Genomic DNA, 12,865 nt, shown 5'->3' with positions numbered 1-12,865 from the left:
TTTTTTTTTTTTTTTTTTTTTTTGGCTTTTTGGCTTTGTGACTCTCTATCACTTTGTGTTTATGACTCCCTTTCTTATATTATATAGATTAGAGAAAGAGAGAGTAAAGTTTGTAGAGATTAGAGAATATATTAGTGTAGTGTTTGACTGTTTGTTCTTTGTTGACTGGTAGTTGGGCAATAATAGGGACAAGTGACAAAAAAAAAAAAATGGTAAAGTTAGGAAAAGTTTTTTGTTGCTAGTGCAGAAAGCATAATAAATTCGTAGTGTCGGTAGTGAGATTGGGCAAGTGTCAGAAATATAGAGACAAGACAAAGACAGAGAAATAAATAAAGGAAAAGACAGAGATAAATAAAGGCAAAAGACAAAAACAAATCATATAACATAGAAAATTGTCACACAAATTTAAGAAAATAACAGTGATTCACTTGCGCCTATTGTTAACTCATAATGCTAAATTAGATAAATTTATAAATTGAAAAGAAGTGAGAAATATTAAATTTATAATTAAATGCATCATGCATATTACCTAGATTCTAGTATTTGTCTTTTTTTTTTTTTTTTGAGAAAAAAAAATAAAATAAAAGACAAATACTAGTTAGTAACAACAACCATTTGTGAGATAATATATGAGATTCTTATTTTATTTAGAGATCATGAAAAAATCAACTACTATTGGGTATTTGTTTTGGTTGATAGTTTATTAATACTATATGGATGCGTATTTGAAATTTATTTTTTTTCGCTTATTTCCCCCCACCCCACCCCCCTCTTTTTTAATACTATCCAAGATTTCATATGCAACTAAAACGTTATCTATAATTAATTTTCCCACAACAAGAGCACTATGAGTATTGAAGACTTGGTTTGAGAGGATGTGTTTCAACCGATTAGTTAGCATTGTTTTTGGTTGAGTAGTGTTTTCTTTTCTGCCATACGAAACACTGAAAATGCAGAAAATCATTTTTGCCAAAACATACACATTTAAAAATTATTTTGCTATAATATTTTCAGTTTTCAGTTTTTAGCAATAAGCGGTATCCAAACATACCCTTAATATATAAAAGATTACAATGTATATGTGTCTTCCTGTAAGGTTGAAGGAGGACCATCTGTCACCCATTCTTTGCTTTCACTCCATGCATGTATGACAATAGAGTAGTACCACACTATGATGGACTTTTACCACCACACTACTTTCCTATTCACTTTTGGCGCAACTTGGTTCTGAGTCCTATGACTGCATCGCCCCTGTTTCTGGTTCATAGTTCATACACGCCTTCTCTTCCAAGTTCCAAGGTACCGTGTCTGAGCATGGTTGACCTGGCAACTTGCTTGTTTTCCTGTAACAAGGACTGAACCTCCTCTTCCATGATCTGCACTACTTTCCTTCAAAATAAAAGTTATTTCTAGAGAGTCCAAAGGGACTGCAATTCATTGCTGCATCCCAATCTGGGATATCAATAAGACCATCCACTACTTCTTCATTCCACAACAGGCTATCCCCAACATATTGCACTTCCCCAACCTCTTGGGTCGTACTCATATTGATATTGAAATAGTTTAGTGAATATTCAGCGTGATAAACTGGACTTCATAAACAGCTACAAAAAATGGACTTCATAAACAGCTACAAAAAATCTCAATTGTGATTAAACTAGTTCTTTTAAGGCATAATGCAGATGTAGTTAGCATTTTTCCTTGAGTAATTACTCAATTTCATTTTGTTTTAGATTATATCGATAACGTTCAGGTCTAATGAATAGATTCTCATGACAGTATTTTATCCACGTTTATGATACAAAATCAACAAATTTAACAAACAGATTTTATCACATAGCAGCTTCAAACATATATCAAAAGAGACGCAACTAGTGTCCATTTGAAAACACAGTGATATGAGCTTAACATAGTAACATCCTCTACACGAATTTGCAAGGTAGAAATTATCGCGGCTAAAATTGTTGAGCCAATGAAGCATTTTTAAATGTCTTCACTAGAGTACCATAGTTTTCGAGTGCCATGGCAGAGCCAGAATGCCTTGGCCACATTTTACCGGAGATGTTCTAATTACCATACCCTCTTTAAAGATTTTAATAATCATCACCATTGTGGAAAATCTAAGCAAATGCCAAATTCACCCATTGCTCAGTTATTGGTGGTGGAAGCATCCCAAGCACGTATAGTAACATTTGATTGGAAACCTGTCATAATTCCTCATTTTACGTACAGATACTTTAACTTATTTGCACCTTCTGGGACAACAATAGCATTTTATAACCATATGGACCATGTCCAATATATATCTCAATATCATAAGGCAAATAGGTAAAGCCTGCATACATTCGGCTACTAAAATCACTGTTTTACCTACATCTTGTGAAATAAATTGGAGAGCCAATTAAGGTAAAAACTAAAAAGCATACAGGAGCTTCGGTTTTTTGTTCAACAAAACAATTAGTCGGTCCTGTTCTCAGGATGCAATGCAATACAAGGAGATGAAACGTGGCAGTATCGTAACCTGTCCTATGCACAAAAACACAGGACAGAGCTATAATTTGTTAACTGATTCAACTAATTAAGTTCTCCAACATGTGAGAATAAAATGGGTTACAATCCAACAATCACAACACATGATATGAGCTAGAGCTAAAGGTTGACATGACAGTAGTCTTAGTCTATGGACAAATACTCATAAAGAATCAAAAGACAAGAAATTGTTTTGCTGGGCAAAAGGTGGAAAAAAAATCTTCTAACACCTTGTGATATTACATACATCTGTATATTGACTTAACTTCCAGATGGGACCGGAAGACAAACAGAAACTAGAAGGAAAAGAAAATCAGTGACAAATTAAATCTAGGTAGACATCATGACCTGATCACTTGACTGCAGTGCTTGGGTGGCAAAGAACCTCACATCAACATCCGGATCCTCACTAAGCTCAATCAGACATGGACGGATTGTCTTCTCCACCACAGACTGATCAACTATGGGAATAAGTGACTGCAACACTTTAGCCACATTGAACTTGATGTTGGGAACCCTGTAAAATGCAATTGTCAACACTGCAGTCCAAGTCATAACAAACAAAAAGAAAGATGTACACAACTAAGGTGAGAACCCATCAACTTTACCTATCTTTTGATGCATTAATGACCACAGGCAAAAGTTTGGAACAAGTAATTTCTGGTCCCATTACAGGAGCTAATAGAGAAATTGCATGTAGAATAGTCATCCGGTATAAATAGTGTGGATTGTTAATCATGTCTAAGACCTGAAAGAAAATTCCAATTTGTTTAAAACAAAACTACAAGGACAGGAGATAGGTAAACATCCTTAAATAAGAATAGTACTGATAATATTTTTTTAAGGAAAAAATGTACATGAAATAAAATAGAGCATAAATAGACAATAATAATAATAATGCTAAAGGGGCCAATATTTACCATGTAAAAAAAAATTTAAAATAAATGGGAGAACTGCACAGTTAGAATGTAGAATTTGTCTCTTATGGCAATACACAGAGAGGTAGGATGGCACAGAATTCTACTTATATAAACCTAACAAGATGAAATAATGTACATAACATAGAATCTAATTCAGTAAGCCTAACAAGATGAAGTGTGTATGTAACATAAAATCTCAAATGATAAGTACTATACAAAGAAATGTATTAGATGAGTATATCACAAACCCATGCCATCCTCCAGTGGGAGAAAATAATCCTTAGATAGTCTTTTAAATCATTTTCATAATTATTTATGAAGTTTGAGAGGAGCAACCCACGCCATCCCCCAGTGGTTAGTCTTTCCAATCTCTTTACACAAAATACGCACAACCTCTAGGGAGGTGCACTTCTAAGGTCCCCTCATCTCAAAGTAGGTCAAGATTATTTGTCTTCTTGACAATCACAAAGAAAAAAGACTTAACCTTGGAAGGCATATACATCTTGCATATCTTATTTAGGGTCAAAACCAGAAACTGAGGTATCCAAAAAAATTAAAAAAAACAGACAAGACAAAGTCAAGTCACCACTAGGAAGAAGGATCTAAAACCTTCTATATAGGTCAAGAAGATATACTGATACCACAAGAGGAAGAGAAAGATAGGACAGTTCATCAACATCCGATCATTTTTTATAATTCAATTGTTACAAGAAGTGGGGGAGGAGAGATTTGAACCCTGGTTCTCCTCATAAAAGAGACCAGGCATTGTCACTTGAGCTACAAGGCTCTTGGCATCAACCTCCTAATTATAAGTGTTTGAAATAAACAACACACTAAAGTAGACTGCAGGGAGATCATATTAATAATTAGACTTCCTCTAAGGCATTGGATGGTGAATGATCGATGTTATAAATTGAAGTACATATCTTTTCAAGGCCCTTAAGAGTTGCTAAATGAAATTGAGGATACCTTCTCTTTCACAATAGAGGTTGAGGAATTTAGAGCTGAGAGGCAATTCTAGTTCCTTTCTGATGCTAGTGGTCAGAGAAGTATTGCCTTGGCTTTATTTATTCTTTGAGGTTAAGGGGCTTCTTTTCTTTACCAACTTATAATTCTCTTTCACTCAAAATATCTTCTTTGTTCTTATGGAAAATAAATACATAAGTAAAGCACCATGACATAAAACTTAGGTACTCTAGCATGTCAATGGCAGGATTTGGACAAAGAATTAGGTTTCATTTGCAAAAGACATGAAGGCATGAATATAAGCTTTGTTTTTTGATAAATGGCATGAATAAGCTACATGACAAAGACAGTTATATTCTGGCATTATTTGGGTTCAGAACGACCCATAATACTTATATCAGAGACCAATTCAAAAAATTTTAAAATAAAAATTTTGCAGTCAGACACCTCATATCCATGTCATGCACCTACATCAGAATTTAATCTTTTCTAGAGGAAATGTCAACAAAAAATAACAACAATAATAATAATAGTAGTAATATACTATCTAACACCAATTATATAGTAACATCTGATCAGAAGAACCTGTGGAATTATGTGCTGCATTGCCCACTCTGGGCCAAACTCTTCTGCAAGGCGTTTCACATTATTTGCGGCCGCATCACGAATTGAGTAAACCTATAACCAATACCAATAAATTTAGTAAAATAAATATTATACATTATTAAGATGCTAGTCAGTCAATATTGCATGATCATGCCTGTTATTGCAAGGCTCAGACATTAAAGTACTTAAGCCAAAAAAACAAAAACAAAAAAACCAAAATACAAAGCTTCTCATGGTTGGACCAAATAACATGTGATTACTTAATGGAAACAAGTATACTATGGAATATCTTCCGGTGGAAAACTAGGGTCCCAACAAGGTTACCCAACTGACTAGAATCTAATTGGGTTAAAACACTTCTTCCTCCTTTACCCAGATACCCCAATCTAAAAAGCCTTTTCAATGCCACACTCTTACCACTCTAGGAGTCCCATAACCTTAAATACTAATTCTCATATAAAATTCACAGATCCTACAAAAAGGATTTCCCTTCTTACCAAAGAATAATAGTGTTTCGAAAAAATAACAATAACAATGAGGAAGATCACAGTTTCAAGGAGAAAATGGATTGGCATTCTGTGTAGAGTTTTACTACATTAGAGGAAACTGTGAATCAAAACAGATAACAAGATAGAACTAAATCATAAGTGCATCGTATCTGACATAGTGGTCAATAACCCAAATCTTCACAAACCTTATCCTTTAACCATTGCATGCAAAGAGCACCAAGCTTGTCATCAAAAAATCCTACACCCAATTGACTTGCCAACAAAGGTATATATTCTATTATTGCAAGCCGAACCCTCCAGTGTCTATCCTCTGCAAGCTCCACAATTGCTGGCAAAAGAGACTGGGACAGCAGATCGATTCCAATTACCTGCTTCAACAGTTACATTAATTAGACTTGATTGAAATTCAATATAAAATGTTGAGCAAAACTCTTTGAAGAAATTCAAGAGACGCCACATTAAAACAGAAATTTGATTATGCAACAATAAGCCTTCTTCAAGTGAAGGATAAAACACAATGTTTCCCTCAGTCATAACTCTAGTAAGTATTAAAGGCAGAAAGGAACATAGTGCCACAACACCATGATGAAGATGATCATTTAGGGGGCATTGAATGATCTGCAGGAGAATTTTATTTTTTAAGGAATACATTCAATGCAACCCTGATACAAAATCATTAAACAAATTGAAAATTTTAAAACCAACCCCTAAATGCTCAAGAGAAAGAAGGGTTTCCTTTACACAGAGAGGGGGGGGGGGGGGGGAGTAATCAAGAATTGAAAATCTGCATTAAGATATGATACTCAAGTTATTTCTCCATTCATTTCTTATTTTATCATGAAAACTGTGAGGCCATTTTCATTTGAGAAACAAATATGAACCAATTAAAGAAAATGATTGGGAACAAGTGATGAGAGAAAAATGGAGAACCTCTATTTCAATAACAACTCCCCCACAGCCCCACCCCCATCCCCAAAAAAAAATTTGAAATGAACATAACCATCATTTTCAAGAGCTTTAAGCTTTAACTTATGCAGCCTTCAAGTTCAGAAATGAGATGCATTTCTTTCTTTCCTTTTTCTTTTTTGGTGTGTGTCTGACAACTAGTTTGACCTAAAAGAGAGATGTTTCACAGATTTGGACAAAATATCAGGAATTCAACCCTTTTTTTTCATTTAATTCGAACCACATAACAAATTATGTTGCTCAACCACATTTTTTGTATGTGCGTGTGTTTTATGTAATTACTAGCAGATGATAAAGAGAAAAGGACTAAGAAAAAAAAAATGCGTCAACCATGGAAGAAATGAACAACATTTGAAATTAAAATTTTGATTAAACCTGGTTCACTTGATCAAGCTTGCTGATAATATTGAGCCGGACATCAGGAAACTCATCCTTTAGAAGAGAAAGGAATATAGGAAGCAGCTGTTCAATTGTTGCGTCCTGTAACCACCAACGGCAATTACATATAACAGGGAAATCAATAAACATCCCCTTTGAGAAGATAGTATAGTTTATGAAAAATAAATAAGGTAAGAGAGAGAGAGAAGGGGAAACAACATCCCTTTACAATTAATGAGAATAAAAACTGCACAAACCACCTATACACATGTCAGCTACAATGATGAATGACATAAGATGTTATCAATTCTAAAAATAACTATTGTCATTTTATGGTATGTTCAACGAGAAAGATATTAAAATGCACACGTCCATCCAACAACCAAAAAGGTGAGAACAGAAAATCATCTATACGAAGTAATAGAAAGACACATTTTACACCAGCATTATTGTTGATGTGAGAATGAGATACAAAATAAAAGGTGTTAGACAAAATAGCAACTTAATTCAGAAATTCAAATCATATCTGCATGTTTATTGATGATAGAAACATTGCACAGCATAAGTCAGATGCATTCTACTTTGCACGGAAATGAATGGATAGACTTCTATATTTTCCATTCAAAATGGGAAACAACATATGTACCCAAAAAAGTTATACCTTTCCCAGAACTGGTGCCATTCCCATTATAACTGAAGCCAATGCAGAACGAACATGCTGAGATGAATCTGTTGACAGTTCCTACAGTAGGCAAAAAAGTCATAAATTATAAAACAAGCAGCAGCTGAAGAGCAATAAAAATCAAGAAGCACTACACAATCTACCATCAAATTTACAACACAAAATAACTAACTAGTTAGTGTGCATGTATACCTTCACACAAGGAAGGATATGCTGAATTGCAAGTTCTGGATTCAAAATCCGGCAAAACTTGGTAACTTTTCCGGCAGCAGCTATACGTACTTCAGCCTCATTATCACGAAGTAGACGAACATATGCAGGTACCAGGTCCGATCTAAACATGCAATATTACAGTAACCATCAATTAGAATCTAAGTAACAAGTCCTTAAACTATTGTAAAATATCTGGACAGAAGAAAATAAAAGGTAAATAATATCAACAGGAAATAAATTAAATATTAAAAAAAAAAAAAAAAAAAAAAAGATCTCAATTTCTCCACAAGACTTTTTGTAAAGGCCAGGGAAACAATAAAGTAATTCAAAGCACAAAGACAATATCAAACCTGACAGCTGACTGACAATTATTGACATAACTATATAAATCAATTTAACAGCTACTCCATAAGACATGAGAAATTACCTGGTAGGTTCAGGACCTACAGCTTCGCATAGTTCATATAGTTGATTTGCAACCATGTAACGAACACGCCAAGACTTATCCTGGTTGGAAAAGAATTTGTCAACATATTATGCTGCACTCGGTCATTCAGATATGAAAAATGTGCACACATGGAGTATTAGTTTATAAGAGTACACATGAGACCCCCCCCCCCCCAAAAAAAAATTAATAATAATAATAATAAAGAAATTAGCTCTCAAAATTTGAGCATCCATATATCCCAAAATTATAAGAAAATGAAAATCAAGTTCAAGAGGTAAATATACATCTGAAGAGCAGTTGTAAGAATATTTACATATTTATAATCGCCAAAAAATAAATACCAAAATTACCAATAGAAAACAACGGCCCAAAAGATAATGAAAATCATAATAGTATTTTAGGAGCATATTTGTACAGTTAATTATAGAAAAATGGGTAACATTAAGTTGCACAACAGATCACAGAACCTTCCAAAAGGAAATCAGTACAGAATAAGGGGTACTGAATCTATATTAGTATTAATGTTTCAATTGAAAAAATGTTATAAACATGTTAAAAGCAACAAAAGGAGTATGATAGAGATTAATGGTACAGATTTTTTTAATTTATAATTTTTTTTCGATAAGTGGTACAGACTTTTTAGATTAAAAAAGTTACTTTTTAAATACAAAAGGGTTTACAGAAACATGTTCAAAGCAATCAATGAACCACAATAGCTCTCTAGAGATTAACAGACAATAAAAGCTGATAATTAATTTCAGAATGTCCTTATTAAAAGCATAACCCATACCTGTGAGAAATTAACAATGACAGGAAGAATATGTGACACACAATCCTGAGGTTCCAATAGCTTTCCAAGTGCTGCACAACCTTCAACCGCCAATAACCGAACTGAATCTTGATCTGCAGTGGAGATAAGTTTCAACAAATTCTTAATGTCATGAAAACAGTAAACCAGTTCATTAACAAAATAGTGTAAGTGAAATTCCAAGTAAATTCATCATAAATTGTATAACTTTTAATAGAAGTGAAGTTGACAATTAACCTTCCAGACTACGCATGCACCCAACCACAAAAGTAACCCATTTTTCAAGTCTATGACTCTATGTGAGACACTTGATGAAAATCTATCAGTGGATACACTGACAAGTTTAAATTAAGTTATCAAAAAGTGGAATTAAAATTAACACAAAGAAAACACACATACCATCCTGAGTCAGATCCTCAAATATAGACATGATGTCGGCTTTCAAATGGGAAGCTTCAACAGTAGCAGCAAATTTACCCAGGTTTGTTGCAGCAGATCTTCTAACCATAGGCATGTCATCTTGACAAAGCTGACTGTAAATTGCTCGTAATTCAGTTTTTAAAGTCTCTGGGGCACTTGGGTAAGCAATATGGAACAAGCCACATGAAGAAACTCGAGCTGTAAACCACTCACCAGCAGCCAGTCTCTGAAGATGGAGATTTAAATGTGTTAAATGAAAATTCAGTGTCATTAAAATTGTATTAAGATACAAAAAGATCATGTTTTATGGGAGATTGAAAAGTATAACCAAAAGAAAAAGTTTTGTTAAAGACTGAAATTACAACATTTTATATAAACACGCAAAACAGATAACAAACAAATATACAATCAAATGTTTTACCCCTGAAACCTACTATCCTAGTCAGTTGCATGTTCCTCCAACGCATAAGCAATTTGTGTAAAAGCACAAGACACCACCACATGACCAGAGTGAAAAGGTTCAAATGTTGATTCCTTCACATCAGAAGACAGGCTACAAGATAGAGATATTCTGCAAGCATGTTACTACATGTATTCAAAGTAGGTATAGGAGTAGCATAGCCAACTTATCAACTCCATTACCCAGGCCGTAAGGCTTCAAACTTGTATGGCAATCAAAGGTCACTAGGCAGCACTAAGGTAAACAGTGTGTAGCCAGTTGTGTAGTTTTTTTCACTAGTAATTCGAGGGTCCTTACATAGTCATTGGTGGCAACAGTGTCTTAACTGAACTGACGGCCAAAAAACTTACTCTTCCAACTAAAAGATCGTACAAAAGTATATTGACGCCACTATTTGAGCAGATAATTTAGTCTAAATAACCATAAAACCAGCAAGCATGATTTATAAAAAACATGTGTTCATTCACTGCGATCATAAAACATCCAATTATTAATACATCTGCACTAGTACCTTTACAAACCTTTCTAAACCATGCAACTCAGTTCATACTTAATGAATATGATACATATAAGTCAAATGTGTCACTTAGGCCACACTTTTATTTAGAATTTCAAATCAACTAAGCATCATACTGTGTTACCTTTACATAAATACCAAAGCCAAATACGAAATTAGAAAGCAAAAAAACATAGAAAAATCCAATCATCTGACCTTAACCAGAGGGATGAAGTACTCAACCAAGTCCTGCTCCCTCATCTGCGCCCCGATTCTACACAAGGACTCCACTGCTTTGTCTCTAACGCAAGTTTCCTCAACCGTGGAGAGCGTTTCCAACGGCGGAAGCAGCACATTAGCATGCTCAACACCTCCAACATAGGGTATAAAAACCCCTAATTCTTCTGCCATTGCAAGAAGCACTTCATCATCGTCGTCATTGTTCTCGCTGAGAAAAGGAATCAGCTCCTTCCTGGTCCTCTCCTCTCCGAGCGCACGCGCAATCGTGGAGAGCCGGCGGATCGAGTTCAGCCGGAGCTGAATATCTTCATTTTTAAGCTCATCAATTAAGACAGCAATCGGATAGAGTGGCTCATCAATCATAGCCATTGCGTCTCTACAAAGATCTATACAGTTTGATACAAAGAAAAAATGTCTTAATCAATTCAACTCAAATTGTAACACATTAATTTCGGTTACTACGAAAATGAAGAGAAAAATAAATCAAATCTTAAAGACTAACCAATACACATACATAGAGGAACAAATCAAGGACGGATTTGAACTTTCAATTTTAAGAAACCAAGACAAGATGTCTATTCATTTCCTTTATTTCCCCAGCAACCAAACAAGATATAGCAATTAGCAAAAGAGAGAGTCATTAACTTTTTTTCTCTCTCTTTAAAAAAAAAAAAATTAAAATTAGACAACTACATGAAATTAAAGGAAGCAACAATTCGATCAAATAACATTTATGAAGTAAAGAGCGGTGGATTTGATGCTTGGAGATGAGAAAAAACGAACTCCAAAGGATTTGCGATGAGATCTCGAGCCACAGTTCAAAGTTCCACAAAATGTTAAAAGGAAAAGTATTAATAAGAAGAAAAATCTACAAGAACTCACAGATATGAAAGAAAGAAAAAAACCTAGATAGAGTTTTCCAAAAAGAAAGCAAAAGTAGAATAAAGTTGAAACAATATTTCAAAAGCAAAACCAAGCAAAGCGAAAGAGAGAGATTGGAATACCTTAAGAGTGTGGATCTATGAGGTAGTGTGGCGAAAACGGGAGAGATCTTTGTGTGGGCGTAAGGGAAGGGGGAAGAGGAAAACAGAGATCTACTCGTAATTTTCCCTGATAAAATTTCGTCAATTTGGGTGATTTTCTTTTTGACCAAACGCTTCCCGATATTTCACTCGATGGAAATGGAATGTTTTCAAATCGTACCCGCCCCGAATTCATGTCCGCCCCGATTCCCGAACCGACTTTTTTTCTTTTTCAGTTTTTCTTTTTGTTGAAGAGGAAGTTGATTTTTTTTTTTTTTTTTTTCATTTTTATATAAGTAATGGTAGAGATACTTTTTTTTTTTTTTTTTTTTCATTTTTATATGAATAATGGTAGAGATACAAACCTTTTAACAAAAATTTTTATAAACTGTTGATGCTGTGAATTTTTATTGGTAAATGAAAAAATAATATTAGTAAAGTGATATGATAAATGATTATTGGTAAATGGAAATATGATATTAATAGTGAGTCTAGATGAAAACTAATAGGAAGTCGACCATATTAACATTTTGTAAAAATGTTGTAAAATTGTTTGTACTTGTAGTATTACCCTGTGAAAACTAGTTAGAAATTGATTACAGCAACAATTTGTAAAAATGTTATAAAATAGCTTATGACTGCAGCAATACTCTTTTTATCTTTACTCTATCTCTATATATTAAGAGGATTCAAAAAATTAGTTATCATTATTTAAATTGTCAAAAATTCCCATAATTTAATTAGATAGTCTCTATTCCTAAAAAAATAAAAATTAAGTTAAATTTGTAATTTAATACTAACCTCGTCACACGCGATTCACACGTGTAATGAGCCTTTTTTTTTAGTGGTCTTATTTTTATAGAAAAAAATTGTGTTTTTTTTTATTATATATATAATTTTTATTTTGAAAATCTAATTTATAAGTGAATAAACCAATTTAAAAATTAATAGGAGAGTGATCCTATTTTTTAGACAATGCTTTAGTGGGAGTTAGAGTTGCATTTTTACCGAATTGTCCTTTAGTTTTGTCTCTACTTAAACATAGGGGTGAAAGAGTATTTTTGAACTAAAAAATAAGACATCCAAACAGGAGAAGCCCTTTAAATAATAGTATAGAAAAATTCAAAAAAACAAAAAAAAACTATCAAATAAATTTCTTATAACTTCTCACTAGATTTCCTATAACTTCCCACTGGAGTCTT

General features: G+C 33.6%; 1 protein-coding gene across 1 annotated transcript; it reads right to left on the bottom strand.

The window, feature by feature from the left end:
- Positions 1-2,512: 2,512 nt before the first annotated feature.
- Positions 2,513-11,798, bottom strand: LOC112029701 (serine/threonine-protein phosphatase 2A 65 kDa regulatory subunit A beta isoform). Its single transcript, XM_065771390.1, has 12 exons — positions 11,646-11,798; positions 10,618-11,027; positions 9,425-9,671; positions 9,008-9,120; positions 8,197-8,276; positions 7,749-7,890; positions 7,536-7,616; positions 6,872-6,976; positions 5,716-5,898; positions 5,001-5,093; positions 3,138-3,277; positions 2,513-3,046 (listed from the first exon to the last, which is right to left on the bottom strand). The coding sequence occupies exons 2-12, from the start codon at positions 11,008-11,010 to the stop codon at positions 2,860-2,862; spliced, it is 1,764 nt and encodes a 587-aa protein (XP_065627462.1). The 5' UTR covers positions 11,011-11,027; positions 11,646-11,798; the 3' UTR covers positions 2,513-2,859.
- Between the last annotated feature and the right edge of the window lie 1,067 nt (positions 11,799-12,865).

This window comes from Quercus suber, unplaced genomic scaffold (assembly GCF_002906115.3).
Source record: "Quercus suber isolate HL8 unplaced genomic scaffold, Cork oak 2.0 scaffold_43, whole genome shotgun sequence".
NCBI classification, from domain to species: domain Eukaryota; kingdom Viridiplantae; phylum Streptophyta; class Magnoliopsida; order Fagales; family Fagaceae; genus Quercus; species Quercus suber.
The sequence above is the reverse complement of the archived record's forward strand: the minus strand, read 5'-3'. Positions and strand labels throughout refer to the sequence as shown.

What these genes read in the sequence shown, in the direction of transcription:
- LOC112029701 (XM_065771390.1), bottom strand. Translation starts at nt 11,010, where the DNA reads ATGGCTATGATTGATGAGCCACTCTATCCGATTGCTGTCTTAATTGAT. An exon ending in AGCTTGATCAAGTGAACCAG is followed by an intron (nt 5,899 to 6,871) that starts GTTTAATCAAAA and finishes CTGTTGAAGCAG; the next exon opens with GTAATTGGAATCGATCTGCT. An exon ending in TGCAGCACATAATTCCACAG is followed by an intron (nt 3,278 to 5,000) that starts GTTCTTCTGATC and finishes ATTTTCTTTCAG; the next exon opens with GTCTTAGACATGATTAACAA.